The following is a 27,539-nucleotide window of genomic DNA, read 5'->3' as shown; positions in this document are numbered from 1 at the left end:
GTAAATCCAGAAAAATTTGTATCAATTCATTTACGTGAAAAAAATTTTCATTTATCCAACAAAATTTTTCGTCAAAATACAACCCAATAGTCAGGTATGCAGTAGACTTCTCTAAACACTGGAAATTGGGATCAGACGAATTTTTCTTCTTCTGAACCGAGTTTTCAATGAGTTTCGAGTGATCAGAAAACAAGAGTATTTTGTTAGTTAACCATATATCACTAAATTTCCTTGGATTTATATTTCAACCCTCTATTTTTCATAAAATAGAATGAAAACTGAATATCATAACCCTTATATGTATGATTCACACTTTCATAATCTCTGCAGAAAGTTTCTAGGCCACACCCAGTATATTCACTATTAGCTAAGCCCTTAAGGGTCAAACGAGTGAGCAAAGCACTAAATCGCTAGAGAGCGCTGTGCACACTCTTAATGGAGTCAGATTAGCGTATACGAATGTGTTTTGCATGTAAGTAGGAAATGATGTTTGGTTTAACGGCTAAGCGGGTTCTCCGTGTTTTTGTCGAAGAACATTACGTGTTTTTGCCACTCTGACCTGGCAGATTGCGAAATTGTCGGGATAGAGCTAGGATTTATAACACTTGACGGGACGAATAAGTAATGTCTGCCTAATGGGCTTTAGGTTAATCTTATTTAGATGTCAGCTATTGACCCGGTCGATCACTACGGAAAAAAACAAAGTTATTCCTTGAATGGAAAAAGGAAGTAAATTTCACATTAAGTTAGGTATTCAAAATTTAGTGTTGAAGTTTAACATGTTTACCCGAAAATTTCGCCAAGATTCAAAAATTATCCCCGATAAGACAGCGGTTGTTCCGGGAAAAAAGACGAAGTCTGCAAAGTTAAGCTGCGTTGATCCCGTCTAAGAGGGATGAACGTGATCCCATTATGCTCCTTTAGGAAGCCGATCCCCTGCGAAGATGACACCAGGCACCATGCCCCGGTTTTAACGACTCTTCTATACAGATATTAAGATCCTTTGTCATCAAAGTCGGCCCTATCGACGCCACTTGACATGTGTAAACTTCAGACTTAAAATTCTTAACTGTATTAAGAGAGGCACGACGGTGTCAATTTATCATTCTGTATTGAAGCACAACGTTTTGAATATATATACAATGCATAATACTGGCAGCATCATTCGGCGACTACTGATTAGTTTTTCGGGCGGCAACCGACATTTTAACAAAAACTCATCGGGTTTTGGGGTACGTTTCTATTCGAAAATAAGCATTGAACAAACCCCGATTTTCTCGGTCTCTTGTTATCAAAATCTGACACGTAATTTCCTCTCAGCTACCCCGAAATTCTAAATAAACCATGTGCCTTTCGCCTGTTTTGCGCGCCTCACTAAATTTTCGAATATGAAATAAACAGGATGATCAGACAATGGCTTCAATTCACATCTTATCCTCTCAATTTGGGTGCCCATTATTAGATCCGACATTAGTAAGTTATGTGAAGGTTTTCCATTTTTCAATTTAAAAAAATGGGGTTTGTAAAAATTCGCCCTTTCCGCACATACATAAAATGGTACATTAATTATCATTCATGCTTCTTTGAATCTGTATGTGGTATTTTTGGCACCAACCCGCGCGGCCCTCTTTAGAATAGAAAATTTTCCTCTACGGATAGATATGTTTTCGAAACAGCGAAACCCTTCGAAGTGTTAAATCTCAAAAGGGGCGACTTAGAGACAAAAGTAAGATAAAATGTATCAGAAATATCTAACGATTTTACTTGAAATTGCCGTTTGGTCTCGAGGGTGCTCGACACGTTAACTGGCCCCGAGTATCCCCAAGCTATTACCAGAGCAAAAGGAATGTCCGAATCGATATACGTTTCTGTTTCTGCTTACAATTGAGTTTAAATTAAATATTATAATTAGGAAGAAAAGAAAACTATGTCAACTATCATACTCCCCCCCTGCCCCCCGACATGTACTTGTTAAGTTACCCATTCATTTCTCGACATTAAAATATTCTTATCACAGTAATTCATTCAACATTGAGCCATCTAAACATCATCTAAACGATTGCCTAAATCTAAATTTAATCAGAAATGAAGCATATTAGAGACGGAAATGGATTAATTAGAAATGCAGAAACGGTAAAGAATCATCCCCCCAGACTTGGGGCTCGAAACCGGCATCAATTTATTTTCTTTATATCATCTTGGAAATCTCACGGCAGCGATCACATCCGTTTGTAATTGAGATGGATGATTCTCTTCCTAATAAACTGGTCGGATTGCTATAATTAGAGGCAACTGGTAATTTATTGTGTATTATTTGATTTACTGGGGAAATAGCTACATTAGCAAACTATCAATTTATAGAGGATGACCAAGTTATTTGTAGCAGGGCTTTAAGGGCTTCTAGTGCGCCCCATCTTAAGGCAAAACTTGTTTGCGAGTATACTTAGTTTTGGAAATACAGACTGCCTAAGTATTAATTATTTTAGTATTTCTTTAGTCTTTTTAGTTATTTTAGCGTCTTTTAATACGGGCAAGTTTAAAAATGATCGAATGATGGAGATCAGACAGTCAAACATTATGGAGAAACACATCATTAAAATTCCTGACAATAATTTTTTAGTGCATTCCACGTCTTTCGTAGGCAGTACTTTGCTTAAAACGTACTGTTCGGTAATTGGTAAAAGCCGCACTACAAAAGAAAACCGGACGCCCTGTATAGAGCAATTTAAACTTGACCCTGGAGTCTCATTCTACCTTCTTTATATCTTAAAACTTATAAGATATCTGACAAAACATATCAGCAATCTATTAAAGCCCGTGGCTCCCCAAGCTCATAGTGCACCATTTTCTCAAGTGTTTACGTGCCAAAATAAGGAAGACTCTACGTTTTTATTTTTATCGTCGTGCCCTTCTGGCATATGAATATTTAACAGCCGAGCCGGCTTAATCTGTGTCAGGGGAACAGAAAGTGGCCAATATGAGTTTCTTTGGAGCCCCACACGACGAGGAACCCCTCAAATAAGGGGGGACCGCGTTCCGAAATTAAGACGCAAATGATTTCTGATTTATGAAAACATTGCGGCTCGCCCGTTTTAAATAAGCTCTGCGATGGTGGGTTCGAAATTAAGAAAGCTCCTTCTCGGCAAATAAATATAATTTAGATAGGCACGACTGATTCATATTTTTTCAGTCCCTTAAGCTATTTAGATCAGTAAACACTATCAAGTGTTTGTCAACAGAAGGGTGTTGAAGGGCCTGAATTGTGCATATCACAGATGGAAATATTCCATTTAAATGCAAATTTCATATTTGTCACCTTTCCTCCATCGTAGGAAAAAGTTCGATCCTTTTCTCGAGTTTACGTATTTCCCTGGAGCCGGAGTTTTCCTTATAACCGCCCTTAAACGACAATTCCTGTTTTTCTGATAGGCCCGGCAACAGGATAACTAATTATTTCACATTTTTCTCTGTGTCTCGGATCTCGTACCAAAGCCGTTTTTACATCGGGTTGAGTAATGGTGGCCTTTTGTTTTATTCCTTTTTCTCATAATAATTTGTCGGGACACTACGGAACTTGTACTGAACAATGCAGCTCGTTATGCCTTGAAAAATAAGATTACAATGTCTTATCTTGTTACCATAATTTGCATGACATTTTCTATGGTTTTTGCCTCGTAGGTACAGCAGTAAAGTGGCTTTATCGCACGTATGTGCGATATGAAAGTAGCATCTCACTACATTTGTACTGTTTTACCGCATGCGAATTCAAGTAGTATATGTCAATGTCAAAACATTTTGTGGCTATTTGACATGACAGGTATGCAGCAAAACTTTTTACCTCATTGGTGTGTGTAAACATTTCATCGCACGCCAATATTTTATTGAACTTACAGAAAACGTTAAAGGTAACGCACATGCGCTCGTAAGAAAAACATTATATCTAACATGTGTGCAAGTGTTTTTACTTCACTTGCTTGCGGACCACACGACGCGAAGCGGAAAATCTACAATGAGTGCATGGTAAAGTATAACTTTCCAAACTTGTGAGGTAAATAACTATTCTTCAAATGCTTTAATGGATTACGACATACCATTAATTTGCGGCATGCAACAATGAGATTTTGAATTCTAAAGGATTGGTCGTCGGTTCTTAATTAAACGAAACGTAATCCCTTTAAAACACGAAAGGTTTTTTGGCAAGACATTAATTTTTGCTCGGCTAAAGGACCCTTTTTGGCCAAAAGGCTTTTTAAGTGGCTTCCGACGAGATTAAAAACTTTGTCGAATGTGAGAGTGGATTTCGTGAGTATAGACAAAGGCGGTGAGATGAATAAAATGATTAAAATGACTTGTCCTTTGCTCTACTTGAACACAGTTTGTTCACCGCAAATTGACCACTCACTAGATAAACACCAAAACAACATCGGGACATGAAAGTTCGAAAGGACGAAAAGACGAACAGCTGACCCACATGCCCTATCGAATAAGGATCCTGGGAATGAATCAGTTATAAACAGAAGCTGAAATAAATTCAAATGGGCTCTGAAAGGATCTGGCAGAATGCCAGATGACTCAGTTCCGGAACGAACTACTCAAAGCGAGATACCTGTGCAACTCACGAAAATGTTTCAAACATAAAAGATATAGACTGAAACAGAGGCCATCTGTTAGAACAAAGAAGAAATCTCTCAAGAAGTGATTATAGAATGAAACAAAGCATTACACATTATTCCTGAATTACCCTGATCTAAACAGAACAATTGAGGAGTTTAAATGTTTTACCGAAATTCTCGTTTTGTCAGAATATGGCATAAGATGGAATCGCTTCATCAAGGTGATGCGTTTTGTTCATTGTAACTATATGGAACCTTTCATACATTGAGTTCAGTAAAATTTTATTAAGCGCTTTGTACGCAGTAACAGGATATTAATTATGGTGAGTCGATGATCAAATATTTCTGCCATCATGAAAGAACTTCTTGCACCCGTGGAATTATGAAAGCAGAAAATGGTTGTCTCATAAGCTTCGGAGTTTATCTAGGGGAGAGGAAAATAAATCTGAATCTCACTAAGGCGGTCTTCAACTTCTCCCAAAGATCAATTGCCAAAGTACGCTCATGTATTTTGATCGAATCCATGAATAGACTTCACCGGCACAATTAAAACTTAACTGTAGGTGGTAAGCAACATTCACGTCTCAAAAACCGAATTTGTGCCAGAAGACGTGACCAGCTGAAACGCTTCCTTGAAGAAGACGCTCCTAACGACCTGATATCACAAAAAAGCCTCTTTGAAAAGGGTAATAGTAATTCATTTATCAAGCATTTTGTTTAGTGGCACGTCATCGTCACTTCGTTATTTCGGTCGAGCGGCGAGCGAGATACATGTCGCCCTAATTTCGAAGAGAGCGAATGGTGTTGAGTGAGAGCGGTCTGGGGCACTTGATGAACTAAACTCATCGATCATCCAATTAGTTCGCCGATCAATCATCCCGATGCCATTTTCTGGCTGCTCTCGTCGCAACACGCTCATCAGTTTATCTGCATACCGCGAACCAAGTCAAGTCACGGCCATTTTTGGGGGCGCAAAATCATCGGCGTGCCGCCCTTTCGTGCTCTATTCGGCTTTTTTGTCCGCTAGATATTTCGTTTTATTTCGAACTCCCTATTTTAAGGAGATATATTTTAATTTGGCGGACCCATAATCCCTTTCGCTTTTTAAGGTGAGGGTAGTAAGTAATAAAAAAATACCGTAAATAAGCCAAACCGAGGTGAACACTTTATGGCTGCCGCCGTTTTTGAAAGGAGGGGGAATAAAAACCTCAAGTATGACGTATATACTGCGATAACCCTCGACAGCGCCCGCGAATAGCTTTCCGACCGAAATTAATAAAACCTAACCATAAGGCGAAAGTTTATAATCACTAAACCGACCGAGAATCCACATAAAAGAACACGCCGGTTTTTATAACAAAGGAAATCAGGTAGATCAGCGTTACTCAAAGCGGCACCCAAAGAATGTCTGATAAAAATGAGGAAATAAGCAGACAAGGGCGAGGAATCTTAAAATTCACTTAACAATAAAAGAGGGTAAGGTAAAAAAGAAATAAATACGAATTATCCCCAGATACCAGGCAGAAATAAGATTTTGTTATTTTCGTTGCAAGTTTTTAAGCTATATGATGGAAAAACACAAAAACTACTATAACTTTTTTTAAAAGTTAGTGGAGAACTAGAAAAAATGCCAGGTCCACATTAGGAAAATAATCCAATCAAAGTAACCACACAGTGTTCTAACTCTCAAGAAAAGTATCTTTTAGATGGTAATTTTTATTTTGTCTTTGAACCCGCAGCACATAACTAAGAAATAGTAATTTTGTCCCAAGTATCTCAATTTTGCCCAATACTTCAAGTGGTATGGCAATTTTTAAACAAATTATTTAATACGCGAAACACTTTTCTTATAACGAATAATCATACTACTTCTTTTTAGTTTCATCATTGTGGTAATTATTCGCAGATATTTGGCAACTAGTGTTAAATCATATTTGTCTCCCATCCTCTTTGTATTACATCATTATTAATAATATTCTATTGTCTCAATCACCTTTTTTTGCTTCACTGCATGTTTCTTTCCTGATCTGAACAAATTCCTATAAAATTGTTTTAAATTTCACTTCGATAACTTCCTGCCCACTAATTTCTTTAGATGGTACGTTGGGAAGATTTCCATATTCTTCTTTTTGATTTTTCTTTAAATGTTAAAGCTACAAAAAGCATACACCCAGAACCAAATTTGGGCAGCTAGAACTGAAAAGGATTTAAACATTACCCGCCATTGAACATTTAAAGAAGATTTTTTACCTTTTTTTGCTTGCCTTTACTTAAAGCGACGTTTAGGGGGATCGCTTAATTAAATTATCAGCTGATATTTAAAACGACTTTCTTCTTTTCCCCGTGCAAACACTTGATCTCTTTCAAGATTTATACCCCGCAAACGAGATCTGTTTACATTGTTCCTTTGAATTAATTTGCCATTATTGCCTTTTTAATCGTTGGTCGGAGATTTTTCAGGTTTTAAATTGGAATTCCATCCTGAAAGTGTCTGGCTTTAGGTAGGATGCTCTTTAAAATTCAAAGCTAAGTTATATACATAAAGGGGGCACAGGATTTGCCTATTTGTTGAAAAATGTATCCTCCGCCAATGATTTGTTTCATCAGATTCCAAAGAGGTTAAATGGCATCACTCATTTTTGTCCTAATTTCCCAAAATCCGGGAAGCTTTATCTACTGACTGCGGTTATTATTCGAAATTACGTCAAAGCCTTCTGCTTGATCTTATTAAGATAAAATCTCATCCCTCTAAAGTCGGAAAATTCCACCGCGTAACCAAAATAAATCATATTAGTACCGAAGGCAAAGGGGGATTTATTAAACTATTCAGATGCATCTTCCGCGGAAGATTCATTATGGATTTCATTTTAAATCGCCTATTTCCATCTTTTTCCATAATATATTCGACAATAACTTGGATTCAGTAGTAAATTAATTTGATACCAATTGCTGGTGTTAAGAAAACCTTAAATTCCAAAATGGTCTTAATCATGGAGTATGTGAAATATGGCCAAATCACAGAACAGCTATGAAATTTAATTATAGCACAAATCACGTAACTTTTTATTTGCGTCACAGGCTTCATATCAGCACCGATTCCATTTTTTTTAAATCAATATGTTCCAGGAATTTGTCAGGTATTAGTGCAACGCTATTAGTATTTAGCATTTAACAGTATTATTAGTTTCGAAGCAAATACTTATCATACCAATGAACAAAAAAGTAATAATAGTAATAATCTTTATGGTTAAAAAATTTAAAAATCTCAAGGCATATTAATTTGGTTAATGATGGGTCAGTGGGCGTTTTGAGAGAAAATGTTCTGAATAAACACACTTAAAAAAGCATACTTAATTTAAAGGAAATTTCTGATTCACTTGAGTAACCATCAACATTAATAACTACGGGTGAGATTTCTTTTCTATCAAACAGCCTCTCTCTGTTAAACCAAAATTTCCTTTTCTGCGTGTTGAATAGAATTTTTCCATATACCTGGAACCACATATTCAAAGCACTATTTTTCTGAACATCCATCTCTCCCGATGTATCTGCTTTAGTAAGGTTTCTCAATTTCCCAAATAAATTCCATTGGGTTGAAAACACAATGATATGGAGAAAGGCGTAAAACTTTATAGCTATATCTTGACAATTCTCTTTCAAAATAGTTGATACGGGACGCTAGAAGCTCCTTACGCTGACTGTTTACGAACTTGGACGTTATACCAACAATAACAGTAACAATACTGATAATAAATAACCAGGAACACTATTTTAGTTTTTAAAAGAGCAGACTTTTACCGCATTAATAGACGAATAAAGAAAATAAGGATTTAAAACACCAAAAATATCAAAAGTTAACGCAAATTGACGCTTTCAGAATATTAGCTGTCAGGTCAACCGAGAAACGTCAACAGATTAAGCGGCAGTAATGCAACAAAATAATGTTATGTTTAGACATTCAAACATTTCTTTATCCTTTTTTAACATATTAAATTTGTATGGTTTGTCATTTTACGTAAGGCGACTTCCCAATCGTTACATTTGGTGACGTAAATAAAAAGTTACGTGTTTGTACTAGAAGCAATGAAAGCACTGATGGCATCCAACAGTGGCAAACAATAATGAACGTCATCTATGGAGAATATATTCTAAAATGTTGTTAAGGTATTTAGAAACAACTTATGCAGCAAAAGTCCCCAAGAGGAGAGTTGGTTAAGAAAAGTATTCAAAAAGAAATTTTTATGCGAATGTGGAGCACGGAGGGCTCTGCCTACGTGTGGTTCACATCCGATCAAAAACATGTTAAAAAAAATTACTTTCAAGAGTAAATATTTGCCCGTCACTTCGTTAAGATGCTAATAAAATCGCGTTAATGACTAGGAGAAAATTCTAAAACGAATTTACCCTTCGGGGAGTTTTCCTCCGGGGCGAAAGTATTCAGGGGTTCTAGTTCGTTAGTCTTCTCGAGATCTGACAGTTCTTTATTGAAAAATTGGCTGGCATTCGGGTCGATCGAAAGTAATTAATTATTTTTGGCATTATCGAGCGCCTGCCGCCACCGTCTGGTTTTCTTTTGCTAATTCATGAGCCGCGAACGAGTAATAAAACAGCGCGACCCTGACGTCCGACACAAATGAAACCTCATTCATGAACTACAGCAGAGTACTCCCATTTTTTTTTACTGCAAATCTTTTACAAGTAACGAATCCTTTAGGCAAGGAAAAGCTCCCTTCTACGTTTTCCACAATTAATATTGGGAACTTTAACTTCTTAAATATAGGTTTTTAAGTACAGGAAAGCGAGATAAGTTCAGGAATAGCGTTCCTGATTGAACACCCTCCAGATTGCTGTGCAATGACGGCTGCCAATGGCTGGCTGGCTTTCTCGTGATTAAGTCGCTCGTGCATGCATAACGACTCGGCTCGAGCGGGATTTTTATTGACGTGCAATTAAAAATTTTTTTGGAAACCCGGAAACGAACCCTCTGGAGCTAATTTGCCAGGAATTTGTTTATTTTCTTATTTGGTTTTGTGATACTGCTGATCTGATTGGTGCCAAAACTGAAAAATGGAGGCGGAACTGGGTGTTGCTCGTTGATTACATGATAATAATTTCCTGATATTTCCATTTCTACAAGTACGACGAAACGGGGCCAGCCCAAAACTGATCACGATCAACTTTTCTTTGGCTGAAAAATAGAACTTATACAATTAAATTTTCAGTACACTTACGGCATGCCAAATTTGTTGTTACTATACATAGTCAGATGATCTCCTTTACCAAGCTGTTAATGGTGAAAATAAAGAACTGTAAGGGAAACAAGAAATGTAGTATATGTACATGATGACCCAGTTAATATTTTACCCTTCATTCTAACAAACGTGAACTGGGACAAATAATTAGTTCAATGTCAGATTTCTCAATTACTGTCTATAAACAAATATTTTTATATTACTTGATAGCATTTAACTTTGTCGCACATTCATAGTTAACAGCGCAACTAATGGACATAACGTTCGATATTGAGAGTGATTACCCTTGCGGACGGTCCATTTATTGTGTTAATCCAATTGCAGCGTTTCCAAAAAAGATTGATATTCCATTTAAAAATATATATATTTGATTCATAACCACTTCGAAAAACACCGTGCATAACTTCCTGTTGTATGACATACAGCTTTCAAATGGCCAATCCTTTTTGTCACATGCATCATTTTCTAAATATGGGGGTGATTCGACACTTTTTTAACAATGCACGTTTCAGCAGCAATATTGTTGAATCGAATTAACTTTATTTTAACTATTATTTGTTATTAATATACATATATATGTATTAATCTCTAACTGTGATCGGCAGATTGATTTGTAAATTTTTGTTACAGTTTTAGTGCTGGTCCCTTTGTTCTTGTATTAATATTCGGAAATGGTTTGTTCTTTTGGTAATTTTCAATCTGATATTTTGTATATGTTTAGTAAATTTTATTTTTTTGTCGATTGTTATGCTCAGGTACTTCACGTCATTTTTTGGTTCCGTTATTTGTCCGTCTGTTATTATTGTTGGTGAGTCAACTTTGATTTGGTGGTTTGAGAGTAGGAGTTTATTTTTGGTGGCATCCAGTGTTAGCCTCCATTTATAGAACCATGTCACTTTTTATTATTAATATTTTCTCCAGCACCACCGTATTTTCACTATCATCACGACTCCAGATAAATTACGAGTGTTTTCAACTGAAACGTACAAGAGCTAAAACAAAATATAAACTCCCTTTTATTGCCGATAAAAACGGAAATCTTTCGTCCACGTATGTCCGATAATTTATCGCAGTTTTCCGAAAAGCCGTCGGGTAGAGTCCGAGATATCTATGTGGAAGTAGCCCAATTAGCTCAATAAATCAGAAAATATGCTCATGGTAATATCTGGCAAGATTTATGTGGGCCTACATGTCGTAGGCTAGTAGCCATTCGGTCGGGTCCATGAACACGAATGTGTTTGATCTTGGTAGGGCCAGAGGCGTGCTCACAACTGTGAAATTTATGCAAATGTGTTGTAATGTCGATAATATGGTCTACTTAATTAATAATCTACAATAATTGAGTATACAACATCTCTCCAGATCTCCCAGAATTTGATAAAACATTTTCTCCGCTTCGACCCGGGAGTTCATAAAACACACTGATGCTTTCATAAATAAAGCCCCTGAGTGGCTTATGGTGTTTACCGACTTCCTTTACAGTATCAATAGCTTCCTGACTCTTTTAAGTAAAATCTTTTATAAAAACTAAGCCCAACAAATTACCGGAAGGAAAGAGGATGTTTTCAGGAAGCATCGCTTCAACGACGAGAATCCTTTTCGCTTCCTTTTTCACCTAAACACATTGGTTTTCAAACAAAGCCACGGCTTCGACTTGTTTTTGGCAATTGCTTGTGTTGTTTTTCTTTTGAAAGGAGGGATTAAAACGGGAAAATACCTTAATACAGATAAACAGCACCGTATAAAACGGTTACTGCCATTCAAATTGCCTGATACAGCTGATTGAATTATTATGTGATGTGGAACAAGATCCATTTAGCCTCCCCACACAATCGTTGTAGGAATGTTTGCCAAATAGAGCAATCGTGCTGGTATATTGACATTTAAGGGTCGCATAAAGGGCCTCACTACTGACCGGCCTTTTGAACTGGAAAGAAGGTTTTAGTTACATATTTGTGAGCAAACAAATTAATAATTTCGAGCCTCCTTTAGTAGTCACTCTGAGCCGTGAAAGACCTCTATTAAAAAAGTGACTCGGGGCAGTATAAAAAGGTTAATCTAATACCTGTTGATGAATGAGGAGGAAAAATAAAAAAGACGGGTGAGAAAAGCGGTTTTCTTTGAACGTCACGTGGAGTGGCTCTTCTTGCGGATTTGTGACGCCCTCGCTGACTGAGCGGATCTTTATAAAAAGCCGGGGAAATCGGATTTCAAAGGGTGTCAACTGCACAGACACTTAATTTCTTTCAATTCATTTTATCATCATCACCGTCTGAAGACATATTGATTGTTTATTAAACATCCTACTAGCAGTTATTTAAATTAATATTAGTCTAGCATGATTCCAATGAACGTCGAAGCCACCACAAACTCAAGTCTACAATTCCGCCGGTTACACATTAAAATTAGAAACGACAAGTTCCAAGTTAGGATCCCAAAGTTTCCTTAAATCTCCCACCTTATCACTTAGCTTTGGCTGCAATGGCGGAGAGAACAGACGGCAGTGGCTTTTTACGGCACCACTTTAATTAAATCCGTTTGTGACATCAGCGCGATGTTGTCACCGTTTCTAACGTACAGATTTCTACGTGATGTGGTTTGTAAAGCGCAAATTGCCCTCCAGAAATCTCCCACCGTTTCCGCATTATTTATTTCGGTTTAAATCAGCTAACTGTCTTCATGAATATTTCTTGGCGCTACGGCCTTACAAAGCGCATGTGAGGAATTACCGCTCTAACGTGTAGATATCATTTCGTCCAGTTTAAATCGTTATGTTTGCTTATGATGAATTTTTGTCGTTAATCCTAGAGACAATACGAGATTTGATCCGCCAAAGGCAACTTTTGCCCAACTTAAGGTATAATATACGGGACGGCTTTTTCTATGTGTGCACGATTTTTTAATTACATCCAAAATGGCATCTCCCATTATAACCTCCTCAAACCCCAGGTACCATGGATGGTACATGCGATACGAGTTTATTTATACACCTTGGTGTCGCAGCACCGCATACATCCCCTAAGACCCCTAAGGACTTATCGCTATTATTTTTATGCATGCTGCGCTTGTTTTGCTTGTGTTTAAGTGGCATGCGGCTGCCCAATGACTGTTGAATATAGTCCAACAGTTAAACAATTTCATAATCTTACGACCAAAGCAATCTCAATATACAGGGTGTGCCCTCGAGAATCGATATTAAACGTTTTGGGAAAAGTATGAATAGCAAAGTTACGAAAGTTTAGTGGTCTGGTAAGACCCTTGGGGCAACCTCATCTAAAATATTTTCTATGATATCATACTTCCAGTTGTACCGGAAGTCGATGCTTGCTTATTTGAAATGGAACACCCTATACATTATTGAATGTTTTTATTCTATGTTCAATTTTATTGTATTATCAATGTATTATCCCTGTATCAACTTATAAAACGAAATTAACCAAAAGTTATGCAACTTTACTATAGGTAATTAAATGCGAATGTAGATTCTTTTTCGAAGTACTTTCATAATACATCAAAATAATAATAAGGTTCCATTTAAAATTTTTAAATTTTGACCTTGTTTTGATGTCCAAGTTGGCTCTACTTTTGTGGACACCCTGTAGAAAATATTAGGCAAAATTTGGCAGTATACTAAAGTATGGATCTTCTACAGTATTGTGACAAAAAAAAGTTGCAAAATACTTTTCTGTTTGGTAACAATTTGCAATTCTGCAGACATCTGCAGCTGTTACTTTCAACATTCATTTGCGTTTATCTTGAAAACTATTAATTCTAAGAAAGCCAACGTATTAATAAACTTATATTAAAATTGAACGTAGAATCCAAAAATGTAATAAGCTATATGGTGTTTCATTTCAAATAAACAAGCATCTTCTTCCGGTACAACCGGAAGTGTGACGTCATTAAAAATATTTTAGATGAGGTCGCCCCAAGACTTACCAAATCACTAAATTTTTGTAACGTTGCTATTCATAGTTTTCCCAAAACATCTAATAGCGGTTCCCGTTGGGTCACCTTGTATAATAATGAGGAGTTCGCACGTCCAATTAGAACCTTTTCAGGTCAGTTAGTATATTGTGCGTTAAGTGGAAAAGTATACACATGCGGTTTTCTCTTATTGTTTTGTTGCTACTGATTTAGTGAAAGAAGAGAAGTCTCCCTACAACCCGATTTTTATAGTTTTAACAATAAACGTAGGACAGCTATAGAGGTCCTTTTTATGTCACATTGCAAGTAACTGAGATTATTACTTCTTTATTATTATCTCTTAATTACTTTTCTAATCTAATATTACACAAATTTCATTGAGAACCCCCATAATTTGGCTCATTCTGTACAAATGCGCGACCGACCGTCCAAATAATAACTCGGTGGCTCTCTCCTTCCACGGCTTGATCAATACCCCTCCTTGGCCGCCCCGAGTCCCCTGCCGCCCCTCAGACCCGGTCTTAATTAGGAGTTGAATCTGTGGCGGACATACATAAGGGAGCTTAGACCAATATGCACCAGACTGCTCTCTTAGCGCCGCGTGCAAATGCGGTTGTTTAAAACATTGGGGTACAGAGGGGCACCATATGGTCGGTGCGGTTTTTATTTGTGGCCCCAAGTGTCCAGGTTTTATCCCGAATGAGGGCAGTTAGATATGCACTTATGAGTTAAATGAGATTCAAAAATGCTAAAAATTGCCTCCTGAAGACCAAAGAGAGCTCATATCTTAAGTAAAGATGAGTTATTTGTGATCATTAAAAAATTAGATTAAATTTAAATAATATGACAATTACGGGTCTATCTACGCTCTTGTCTTTTTGGTCGGCGTTTGACGCTGGAGAATTGTCCGTCTTTACAGCACTCCGAATTTACTTGGTCCGGATTTACATCACAACGCCATTGAGACAATGTCATTGAGGCACTCTCCAGTGTTTCAAATGAACCCAATGCCCTCTTTACCATTGAAAGAAAGAAGCTTTTTGACTTTTTTTAGTTTTTTTGGCCATTAATTAAACAAAAATACTTATATTTGAACGGATTTTTTTGAATAAGCAATAAGTGCCCTAGTTATAGGTGTACTGGTGAATAATTAGGATTGGCTAAGAGGGTCTAACCGCTGACTGCTTGGCATCAATAATGAATTCGGTCCGGCTGATTGGCTCTTGTTTGGGTCAAGTGACCGTTCGGGAGCACCTCGAGAGGTTAGTTAATTCTTCGCGCGTCTCCGCGGCCTCTGTCAAACAATCAACAAACCTTCATCAACCGGCTTGAGAGGTCTGCTGAATCCAGATAAAGCACTAATTCCCGCAATCAAATATTGATTCAAAACTCACCCTCATTCCTCCTTCTTAAACGCGCCGCACCGGACTGGATTTTAAATGGAAAATCTCTCTATAAGGCGGCAGACCGGAACTTTTATGTCATAAAATTTCAGGTAATTAATAGAGAAAAGTAAGAGCTGCAATCCTAGAAATGCGGGTAAACCACCCTTGGAGAGCAATTTAATCGTTTTCTATTATTTCCAAAATGGTTCTTTAAGATTGAGCCATCATTGATTGACTAACTTAGAAGTGGGATAATTTCTGGACCGATTCCGGCATAATAGGCCTAAAGAGGTTGAAGTTTTCACTGCCTTTATTAGAACGTAATGATTTACTGTTATGACTCTCTCTAAGGAAAAAAAGGCAAAGCTGGTGCTAATAATGTTAATTAATATTTGAATGTGGACGCAAGCGGTACGAATCTTTCAATATTGGCTGACAACTTTTTTACAAGGGGAAAGCACCTGTTATTAGGGCTTTACTTTAATAAAACTCTTGCTGTCGAAACCTCGTTCTTAAATTAAAAATTTAATTTGGACGATGCTATTAATTTTTCATGGAGAAGTAACTCCGTTTGCTTGCCTCTTGTATATTAGGCCCTGCGAAAGGGTTTCAGATCAATAGCTCCAAAAATCATAAGCATTAGGGAACGACATCTGTATTATTCGGGGGATCCATTCAAAGTCGCCTTTAAAAAGGAAGTCGGGGCCATTTAAGCTCCGGCACTGTCAATACGTCTGGCTCTGCTGGGTCCGTATCTACAAAATATTTTCTTTAGAATTAGTTTTTTACAACTTTATAATGTCCGGCTTCACTCGACAATAAAGATAGAGGACAAACACGTTCCAGTGAAATAAATTTCTCCCCCTTCGACATGCCCGACAAATAACTGCTGGCTGGACATGATAGTTTTTAACCACCATAGGCGACTCGTCTGGAAGAATTATTATTTATATATAGTGGCCATTATTCAATCAGAAAATGGAGCAATTATTTCTTTAAAATTTTTGAAATGAAAAATGGAGTAATATGAAAGTATGAGTATACAGAAGTCCGTAAAATAAAAGCCAAATTCTTAAAATTACAGAGTGTTTGCCGATTTTATGTACACTTGGCCTCCTACAATAAACTCGGACATTGATGCAAAATAATTGAATAATTGAGCGTTTTAGTTTACAACAAAATACATCTTTGAAAACGTGTTTAATAGTAAACCGTCGAAAATAGTTATTTAACCATCAAGTGTATTAATGAAGTCGATTAATAATCGACGGCACGAAGAGACGGACGAATAGCTGGCTTATCGCGTGAGCGAAACGAGCGCGTTAACACAATTGAGATTATTAATTGTCCATTAATACACGAGTTCCGATCTTTCCTGATCCGGATTCCTGCTCTCAGAGTCCATGTTATTTGAAGAAATCTAACTTTGGATTTAATGTACACAAAATTATTCGTAAGTCTAATTTGAACAATATTGATTGATAGATGACAGGTGGGTGTCAGCAGTGACAGCACTTTGATTAATGGCAATTGTTGTCTTTATTATTATTATATATTAATATTAAATATTAATCAATAGTTCAATACAATTTATTTAATAATGTTCTGTGTATTATGATGCAGCTCTTCTCTATTGTCTGTATTTTTATAATTAACCATAGTCGCAGTCTGAATTACTTGATCTATTTTACATTGACTGTCTTTAAAATTAAACAGCTCATTAAAAAGCTTCAAGATTAAAAATGTGTAAGTTTATTATGCTTATATTATTAAATTCTAGTCCTTCATCCCCCTCTATAAACGTACCTAAGTCGGGAAAAGAGAAGCAGCCAAATATGAATAACACCCCTTAAAAACTGGCCAGCAGCCATTAGGGTGCAGGTCCGAAGTTTCATTAAAAATTAAGATCCGCCGTAATGAGAGATTTGATTAAAAACGCATTAAGGGGGACATAATATCCACAGTGGATAGGGTAAATCCTGGAGCGCTTAATTACATATACTGACTGTTAGGTTAAATCTGAATTCATTTTTTTGTCATTGCATTGAATTTGATAATTAAACTAACTTGCCTATTCGTTGCAGATTTGACCACTCGTGGACTGCCATCTCACTCAAGAGTTATGCAAAGTAGTGTAAGTATACTCCTATTTAGGTCATAGAGATGAGAACTTCTGCGTTTAAAGGAAAGAAAGTTGTCTTATTCAAGGCACAATAAATATCATTGGGAAAATAATGACGTGAAGAAAACTTTATCGAGTCGAGCAATATAACATAATTGCACGCTCATAAAGCATAGGGTTATAGCCATGAATTAACTTTATGGACTTGGGACGAGCAGCGGGGTCTCTCGAGGATCGGATTTTTATATCAGATTTCGGGCACGTTTTGTACATCTCGAGGATGTGCCACTCGAGTGTCGGACAAAAATCCCGATGATGCGAGCTGCCGCTCTTCTCAACACGTAATGACCTTTTCACTAAAAATGTTTTCACTGGATTTGATTTCGAGAGGGTTTTTAAAGAGTTTGCGAAGGGTTTTTGATTGACGTGCATCGAGCAGAAATTGCGCACTTCGAAACGGTTGAAAACGGACTGTGTTCTGATTTTGTTGTGATAGGGGCGTAGATATCTGTGTCCCATTAAAATCTCATAATTGGTGGTAATTGGTGCATGTGGTGATCATACTCACAACTGGAAAACGGAAAAAATACAGGGTGTTTCAGAACTATAAGATCACACTTCTAGAGATTGTTCAGTGCCACAATGGAAGACATCTGAGTATAAGAACCCGAGTCCGCAAATATCTCCCTAAAGTGCTACGGCATTGTGATGCTTTAAGACAGTTATATACAAAAATGTTTTATCAAGTTTTAGTACGTTTTACTTTAATTTATTTATACAAAATATCACTAGATTAATTGTTCAAATTTCGTTCTTGAACTTGATTACACCTATTTAACCGACGTTCATAATTTCTGCGGACTTGGCCAAATATTTGATAACCGTTTTGAACGGCTTCAAATATCGCAATAGTCGGCGTTTCATAAAACAGAGACTTTACATGTCCCCACAAGAACAAATCTAAAGATATTAGATAGGGTGATCTAGGGGGCCACAGAACTGGACCATCTCTGCCAATCTAATGTTGTACAAATTGATGATCCAAATACTGATGGGCTTGAACAGAAGAGCATGCAGGTGCACCATCACGTTACAGCCACATTTGCTGTCAAGCGTTCAATGGAATGTTTTCAATAAATTCCGGCAGGACGTCTTGCAGAAAATATCTGTAGATAGGCACCGTTAAACGATTGGGCAGCAGATATGGCCATCATCAACAATAACTGCTCACACGTTAACAAACCAACGTCGCTGATGACTTCAGGCAAATATCGCGTGTGGATTTTCTTCTTGGCTTTTCTTACTGTTGAATGTTCCATCTCGTGTGAGACTGGCTTCATCCGTCCATAAAACAAAACGTAAAAAATTGGGTTGCTTGACAATCTGATGAAGCAGCCAGTGACAAAACTGAACTCTTGGCTTTTAATCGGCTGGACTCAAATCTTGGACTTTTTATAAATGGGATGGATAAAGTTGTTATTCATGTAATACCCTCTAAACGGAAATGTTAGTTGCACCCATGCTTTGCGCAACTTGGCGGGTGATCTGCAACCCGGTAAAGAACCTCTTGGATGGACCGTTCTTTCTGCACTAGTAGCGTGCATGTGAGGTTTCAAAGTGTCGGTCTCAGTAAGTCGTCGATGAATTGCAATAAACTTTTTGTATCCAGACTGTTGCTTGCTAAGTCCGTGCAGCAGCTTTTGCGTTGCAATTTGTTGCTCCACATATTAGATGCATATCTCTCAGTTCTTGATTGGTATAGTTCTCTATAAAGACGAATTACTTTGCGAAATTTTTAAAATTTCCAAAATTAACGAGCGAATGTATCAAACTAATTAGTGGCAACACAGAATTTTTGTGATTAATCTTGGATAAAATAAACATTTAGCAAAAAGTACTTAACAAGTGTATTCAAGATCAAGGATGACATTTTGAACAACTTTTCTAGTATTATTTTGTACAAATAAATTAAAATGAAACGTACTAAAACTCGGTAAAATACATTTGTGCACATAACTGTCTTAAAGCACCGTAAGACCGTAATGCCCTACGGAGACATTTGCGGACACAGGTTTCCTAGAAGTTTGATCTTATAATTCTGAAACGCCCTGCAGCAGAACAATCAAGACATCCTTTTGCCAATAGGAATTTTTATTCAGCGAAAACTCGTTTTCATTTTAAATTTTCCTCTGAGCTTGAAATGGGAATATTACCGGACAATGTTCATATGGTAAGTCCTCGGCATTGTAAAGGTATAGTAGGCCTGTAAAGTCGTCAATATGTAACTGCCTACTTAGAGGATAAGCTAAGCAGCCACCCCAATGCAAAAATCTACGGTAATGTGATGCGTGCTAAGACAGATGAGAGAATGTCAAGGCAGGATCATGCAGGCTCAGGAATATACGATGATCACGGGAACACGAGTAGGAAAAATCCCATTAACGATTTCGATTCCCAGCTTGGCTTTGGCAAACGGAAAGATATCGAAGCATTAATATTCATATCCGAATTAAGCCGACTAAATTGATATCGCGAATACAATTTCCGCAGAAGTCAGAAACGTTTTAACCGTCTCTTTAAAATTTTAAATTACCCCGGTTCGGGCTAATACTTATAATATTCCACGTCAGATCTCCTCGTCTCATCTACATATGTTCTAGTCAGCTTCGTTTTGTTTCTGAAAAGGACTTATTACGGATGCAAAATTTTCCATTCATATTCAAAATTTTATATCCCACTTCTACCACTAATTTATTCAGCCACGGCAGCACAGTGTTGCCACTAGTTTATACTTTATAACGTTTCAGCATTGAGGAACTAGTCATTTTCAATTTTACATTATTAGAAAAGTAGCCGTCTACAAACTAATACACTAACGGTACTTTGGTTGAAACTAAATTTGGCAACTAGCAGGGGGATGAAAATTTCTGTTCTTGCTGATCCATGATAATCTGTGATAATATGAGCGGCAAAATTACTCTTAGTAAACTAACTTTTTCTATGTGCTTTATAGTTGGCATGGAAATCTGGCAACAGTTCCTTGCTGTCTATCTCCCGGATCCCGCTTCTTTCGTTTCTTGTTATATCTCTTTAAGGAAATCGGGCTAATTCCTCTTCCTTGTATATTTTAATAACTAAATCCAAATCAAAATATAATTCCAGATTGTCTTTGGTCCAATTTGGAAGGCTGCTGTGTCTGGATTAAACAGTAAGTCTCCGAATTAAGTGTCTTTTTTGGAAAATTATGATAAGGGTACACCTGTCGTTTTAAGGAATTTCCTTCGCGAAGAAATTCATATTTAATTTTTAGAGTCACATTTGAGGAAAGTGTTATAATTCGAATTTCACAAAAAATCTCAAATTTGATGTGATAAAGCGAAGTAATAACCAAATTTTAAACCTTTCTGCTTTTGGAAAGAAGAAGAGAAAACTTGTCGTCTATCTTGCTGAGAATGTTCAGGAAAAGAAGTCGTCTTCCATATGCTCTCAAGTGGACTGATAGTTACATCACTTGAGTTGAACAGTTCGTCAAAACTTAGGAATGCTTCGGACGTAGGGAAGTAAATCCACCTGGTGTTAATAGATAGTAGTTTTGCCAAAAGTTACGAAATGTCCAAATAAGATCCAGTATTAGTCAATTTTATGTTTTCCATGGAAATGATCTTCCACTTAAAGTGCCAATACATTGATCTAGGGGTCTTATTACAGACTAGAATTATGTGTTGGATGACCAAATGCTTTCGTATACCGATTTCTTCTCGAAAAAATGTGGACATCTTTACTCAACTAAATAGATATGGACAGAAAAATTTAACATTATAATTTTAGCTTACTTTTGCTGTGGTCTTCTGAAGAGTAAAATTCAATAACTTTCGATTTCAATGCATACCTCGGAGTTATATTTCCTATAAAACAACTCGTATCAAGCTAAGTTGTGGGGGGCTTTATGCTTACAATAGGAATGTAGGGAGCAATCCCTAATCATTGCAGCCTAAAATGACTCTTATCAAGTTAAATCGTGGGGGAATCTATGCGTTGATCAGGGGAAAATCTTGAAAAAACTACGGTCAAATGGCCTCCCCTCTCTCTCTCTTTCCGTTTCCCCATTTGCAAAGATCTTCTATTAAGTATTGCTGTAGAATACCATATACCTCATCAAACGCAGTACATGCATCACCTTCTATGGCACAAAATTGTGGATACATACATGCACAATAATAATTCAGAATCGCACATTGGTTACCTCATTTTGAAAGCCGATCCTGATAATTCCTTATCTTCCCGACGATATCAAAGATAATTTCGTGAATCAACAATAAATAACGGAATTTACCGCCTAATTCCTCACCATAAACCTGTCGCCTGTCAAATCGGCTTCTTAAAGTAAAACATCAAAAAGGCAACAAAAATTAATGGTCTCGCATAAAATTCCGACATTTTATTTGAGAGAACTTCATCCTGCGGCCGTAAATATACAAAGAAGGGGTTTGAATAATTACAATATTGTTTCAGTATAATAGGTTTGTTGTTGGCATAAAAGATCGGCACTAGTCCGTAAAATAAACTTGATGTCAGGATTTAGCAGCATCCGAAATGGCGGCGATTATTGCCGCTTTATAGCCGTTTAGCCATTGGCGGTTATTTTACAGTCCTTTTCGAGCTAAAGAGTCGGTTTATGAGCCTCAGCGGGGAGAAGTGAACTATTGTATGTTTTTGATGCAGGTTGCGAATGGAAGTTAGAGAAATATAGTGATCAAGAAAGACTCTTCTTTTCTCATAAATATAGAGATTACATGAGTTTTCAACTAAGTGGATTGACAAACAGTGAAGCAAAGAGTCTTGACGACTTTCACGAGCCGTCGTGGAATCCGCTTTTTATAGCTAGGCAGGATCATACGGAAATTTGTAATCTTTGTTAAACGAGATGTATTAGAGAAGTGCAAAAAGCAGTATTATATCTATTTTCGACTAATGACAGTTCTCTGTGTCATCGTTTTCGACGTGCCTGAATAATCAGAAGAGAAGCTTTATGGTGCGATAGTAGTCTGAAAAATGATAAAAACATTCTAATAGACCCATAGCCAAAACACACCATTTTCGATATATAACGTGGCAAATTTTCACATTCTCATATTTTACGTGTTTAAATTTTATAATTTTGTTTTTGTTTAGATTTATTTTTATTGTAAGAAATTTAATTAAACATTGCAAATTGCTTCAGATGGTTCATAATTGAGCCGAATGATTATTTTTCCCTTTACTTCTTTTACTTTCTTAATTTGCATTCATAGATATTTTCACAAATTCTACCAAAATGGTGAAAGAGACGAAAATACTGCAAGAAACTAAAAAACTAAGAAATTAAAGAAGGAATTTAAACTTGGTATCAGAATGCATACAGATTGTTCCAAAAAAGCTACAAAGCATAAAATAGTACATGACCCAAAAAACATAGCTCCCTGTTTGTGACTACTGACGATTTTGACATTTTGTTAGAGGCTCTTAAGGCAAAAATAAGTGTACGAAATTTAAAAAATTTAACTCAAGGCATACGTGATAAAAACACAAAGGAAAAGAAAAATGTGAAAATTTACTACGCTGTGTATCGAAAATGATGTGTTTTTGATTATGGATCTATTAACCTTTTTAAATATTTGCAGAGTAGTATCGCCCTCTGAAATGCCCATTATGATGCGTTATACCCGCTCTAATATATGAAAATAAGCACAAAAGAGTAAACGATAATATCTTCTTTTTGGCCGGTTCAAGTGATTGAATAAAGCCCTAACAATTCCCGTTTCCATGCCGTTAATATGTAAAAATTAATAATTCTACATTCCCGCAATAAATTCTCACACACACACACACACACACACACTATCTGATTCCGGAAGAAAATAAGCATAAAAACAACAATTCAGTAAACACGTTCCTCATATACCGGAACGCAAATCTAGCGGAAAACATGCCATAGATCACTTATTCAATGGACCGGTCAAGACTCAAAATTCTTACATATGCCTGGGAAACCCACCCCCAAAGCCAATATGAGTGATTCAACAAAAATTGCCTGCTCTATTGGAAATTATCGTGTTACGTGTTGTATTGTCCTGCAATACCAATTCCTTAAGAGTAATTTAAAGTCAAGTCAAAGCCCTCGAGATCTGCAACGGGCATTGAGCCTTAAATTTCCTAAAAGCCGGGAACGGCCGACTAAGACCGACTTTTCTTCCCAAGTCGTCTTAGAAATCGAAACGCGTTTCCGGAAGAACAATGGAGTCGTTAATTAAGAGTTCTTTTGGAAGTTGCGCCTCTATGAAAGCAGCTGCCCCGACGGCAGGATGAAACCTCTATAGTTGAGTTTCGGATTTAATAAAATATCTCAGATTCAGAGCCTTTGAGGAGTAAGGTATGATTTAGATTGCATTATTATAATTATTGTTTTGAATCCGCCCAAAATGATATTGAAGAAATTTAAGAATCGTGACTTGGCCAGCAGATGAGAACAAAGAAGTTATGGCTGTTGATGGAAAAAACACTTACCAGGTCTACCGGTATGAAATGAGCGCTATTTTGTGAAAATAGAACACCAATTTTAACAAGGAAAGAAAAATAAAATTTATTCAAAATATTGACCATTGTTTTCTACACATTTTGACCACCTTTCTGGCAATTTATGGATACCACGCCAATAGAAATGTGCCTCTTTGGCATCAAACTAATTAGACACCCAATTTTCTACTTCTTCGTAGAAATCGAAGTGCTGCTTAGCCAATGCGTGTCCCATCGATGAAAACAAATGGTAGTCCGAAGGAGCCAAGTCTGGTGAATACGGCGGATGGGGTAGTAACTCCCAGCCAAGTGTTTTGATGGTATCCTGAACCGGTGTTGCTTTGTGTGGAGGTGCGTTGTCGTGGAGCAAAATTACCTTCCCGTGTCTTCTGGCTCATTCTGATCGTTTTTCGATCAAGGCATTGTTTAAATTAATCAATTGTTGTCGGTAGCGAACAGTATTAACGGTTTCACCAGGTTTTAAAAGCTCGTGGTGCACCACATCTTTCTGATCCCACCAAACACACAGCATTACCTTCTTGCCGAATCGATCAGGTTTTGCAGTCGATGTTGATGGTTGTCCCGGATCAACCCATGATTTTTTCCGTTTAGGATTTTGAAAATAAATCCATTTTTCATCTCCAGTAACAATTCGATGCAAAACTGATTTTCTTTCGTGCCTTTGAAGCAAAATTTCAGTGGTGTTTTTTCGGTTCTCCATCTGTCTTTCATTCAATTCATGCGGCACTCATTTTCCACATTTTTGGATCTTTCCCATAGCTTTTAAACGATCAGAAATTGTTTGTTGTGCAACATTTAACATTTCTGCCATTTGCTTTTGACTTAAAGTGTCATCTTCATCCAATATTGATTGCAGTTCGGCGTCTTCAAACTTTTTTGGTGGTCTGCCACGTTCTACATTTTGCATATCAAAATTGTTATTTCTGAATCGTTGAAACCATCTTTTGCATGTTGTTTCTGATAAAGCATAATCACTTAAGCATATGCATAAAGCATATGCCTCGACAAGCATTCGATGCGACTCTGCAGCACTTTTCTTCAAATGAAAGCAAAAAATTAATGCTTTCCGCAAATCATCATTTTGTGGTACAAAATTCGACATTTTTGGCACAATGAAATAATATAGTGTTATTTGTTCAAGGACTTGATTTGTACTAAATATGTTTGTCAGTTTGTATACCAACCAAGCAAACAAAAAAAGGTTTGTTTACAACAAATGTCCTATATCGAGACATTTATATCCTGACGCTCATTTCATACCGGTATACCTGGTAGTTTCTACTCCTTGTATTAACATCCTCATCTTAGACACACTATATCGTTTTTTACTTATTTCTCTGCAGCTTAATCTCGACTTTTCATTGTTAGAGCCCTCTAGAAAGCCATACATTTGCGTGTTATCGTAATGTTCGATTTGTCCCCGTGCTCGACTGTCTCAACAAATGGTGATGGAGTGAGTGTCAGGGACCAAAAGACAACTGGGGACCTTCCTCGAGGCCAGTGCTAATACACGAAACGTCGTGATGAAGACAACTAGCTCTTTAGGGACGTTTCCAGCGTGCTGGACAAAAACGTATTGTGGATGGAAACAAGGACTGAATACAGACAGGGGGGACTTTAAATTTAACCTCAAATTCTTATATTAATATTTATAGTTGTTTTGCATGTTTTGTTCCCACCAAAGTTGATTAGAAAACTTCCAATGCCTGCTTTTAATTTCTTCCTTAATGGTCAACAATCTCGATAATATAAATTAAAATTAGTATTTTTATATTTCGATGTGCCGTGGTCTATTATTGATATCATTGCTTTTTCGTTCCACTGTTACTTGAGGGTAATTTTTGTATAAATAATTCGGTCCCGTGATTGAGAATCGATAAGTAAAATGACATATTAATGTAACATTTCCACACCCCTATGGGAAAACAAATTGCCAGGGCAAATAACGGGCCCGGAAAAAAGTTTTTTTCTAAATTATTCACGCGAACTAAGTTCTTTTTGTGTCACAACTTGAAATATTCATGCAACAAATTTATTGCCATTTAGGCTTCATTTAAGACACTAAAATTACAGTTTTTACTGTCTGATATACTGCAAAATACGGGTGTAATCAAATATATGTCGAAATATGGTACTAATTCATAATTTGTGTTTACATGTTAGACCACTTATTTGTGAAATTTGTTACAATTAGTTCGTAATGTTTTTCCTTTATTAAACTATGAAAGCTTTCATGGCTTTATTGTGGTTGTCATCCAAATATCACGCAAATTGCACATTATAGTGAGGATGTCTATTATAGAAAACCACTTTCGTTTAGAATATGTTAATTCCATATTCCACCAACTTTATAAACCCAACTTTATTATAGTTTTTTACTAATTTCCACAGTTCGAGAGTACTATCATTCATCACAGTAATTAAAATAATTAAAATTAAACCCCCTACTCTGAAAGAGAGAACCATATCTAGAACGTGTTATTACCAATATTAACTCACTCGTCCATATGGCTTCTAGACTTAGTTTTTTGTAGCTAATCGACTAAAAGGCTGGTGAGGTAATCTCCTCCTAGTACTCCATATCGACGTAAACAAAAAATGGATTTCAAATAAAGCAAAAAATTACATAATTACAATTACAAATAGGTCATAACCTGAACGATTCATAGTCATCACATTATTAGATTCCTGGGTTGGCGTCGCAGCATTTCTTCGTGTTGCATCATATTGCAAAATATCTTGTGATGGAACTCGGTGAAGAATTTCTCCACATGTACTTCTTGACAAAATTATAAACGACCCCAATTTTCTACGATAATTGTTAATTCTAGTAGATAAGACTTTTTAAAGTTATATTAGGTTTTACTACATTGCAAATAATAAACAAAAAAAACAACTTTTTGATAACACAAATATATTTCTGATTGAAATACGAAAATAAAATAAAATTCCAAGGCAACAAAAACATAGGCAAACCTTTCTATATGTGCTGATTACCTGTATAGTTTTTCTATTTAGTAGTGTGTTGATTCCCCGTTGTTTTCTAAGACTTCCACCAATCGGTTTGGAAGCGATTTAAAAAGTTTTTGTATGTATTTTTGTTGAATATTGGCCCACTTTTCTATGATGCAAGTCTTAAGTTCTTCTATGGAGTTGTTTTTCTTGTGCACAAACTGTTCGAGAAAGTTCTTCCCAATAATTCTCAATAATATTGAGATCTGGTGATCGAGCTGGCCGAGGTAAAACTGAAATATTTTTGACTTCAAAAATTTTTTTTACTATTCGCACCTTGTGAACAAGTGCATTATCTCTGAAAGATGAACCTCCCTCTTTTTAGCTCTTCTCCTCTTTCAAAGATTGGTTCTAGAATAACTTCTATATATTTTTTTGCGTTAATTTTTGCCGAACAAAATACGAATTCAGTCTTTCGGTAGTACCCTAACCCAGTCCAAACCATGATACCTCCTCCCCCAGTTCACATTTGCTTAAAAATATTTTTTCCTTCCATAAATCATGAAAATAATGTAGGACCATCAGAACCATCCAAATTAAAACGTTTTTCATTACTGAAAACAACTTGTCTTCATTTCTTTTTCTATGAGACATGTTCATTTGCAAATCGCTTTTTGTTGTCTTTGTTAACTTTTGAAAGAGGAAGTTTTGTCTT

The 27,539-nt window shown here is 36.6% G+C and overlaps 1 protein-coding gene across 2 annotated transcripts in view; it reads left to right on the top strand.

Moving 5' to 3' along the window:
• The window catches only part of LOC136409952 (myelin transcription factor 1), a 116,120-nt gene that overhangs the window by 56,699 nt on the left and 31,882 nt on the right, over positions 1-27,539 (top strand). For both annotated transcript variants that reach the window (XM_066391815.1, XM_066391816.1), the window contains exon 3: positions 17,262-17,311. In XM_066391815.1, the coding sequence (XP_066247912.1) occupies positions 17,300-17,311 (12 nt within the window). In that variant the 5' untranslated portion in view covers positions 17,262-17,299. The remainder of the gene's footprint in view (positions 1-17,261; positions 17,312-27,539) is intronic.

This window comes from Euwallacea similis, chromosome 7 (genome assembly GCF_039881205.1).
Source record: "Euwallacea similis isolate ESF13 chromosome 7, ESF131.1, whole genome shotgun sequence".
NCBI classification, from domain to species: Eukaryota; Metazoa; Arthropoda; class Insecta; order Coleoptera; family Curculionidae; genus Euwallacea; species Euwallacea similis.
The sequence above is the reverse complement of the archived record's forward strand: the minus strand, read 5'-3'. Positions and strand labels throughout refer to the sequence as shown.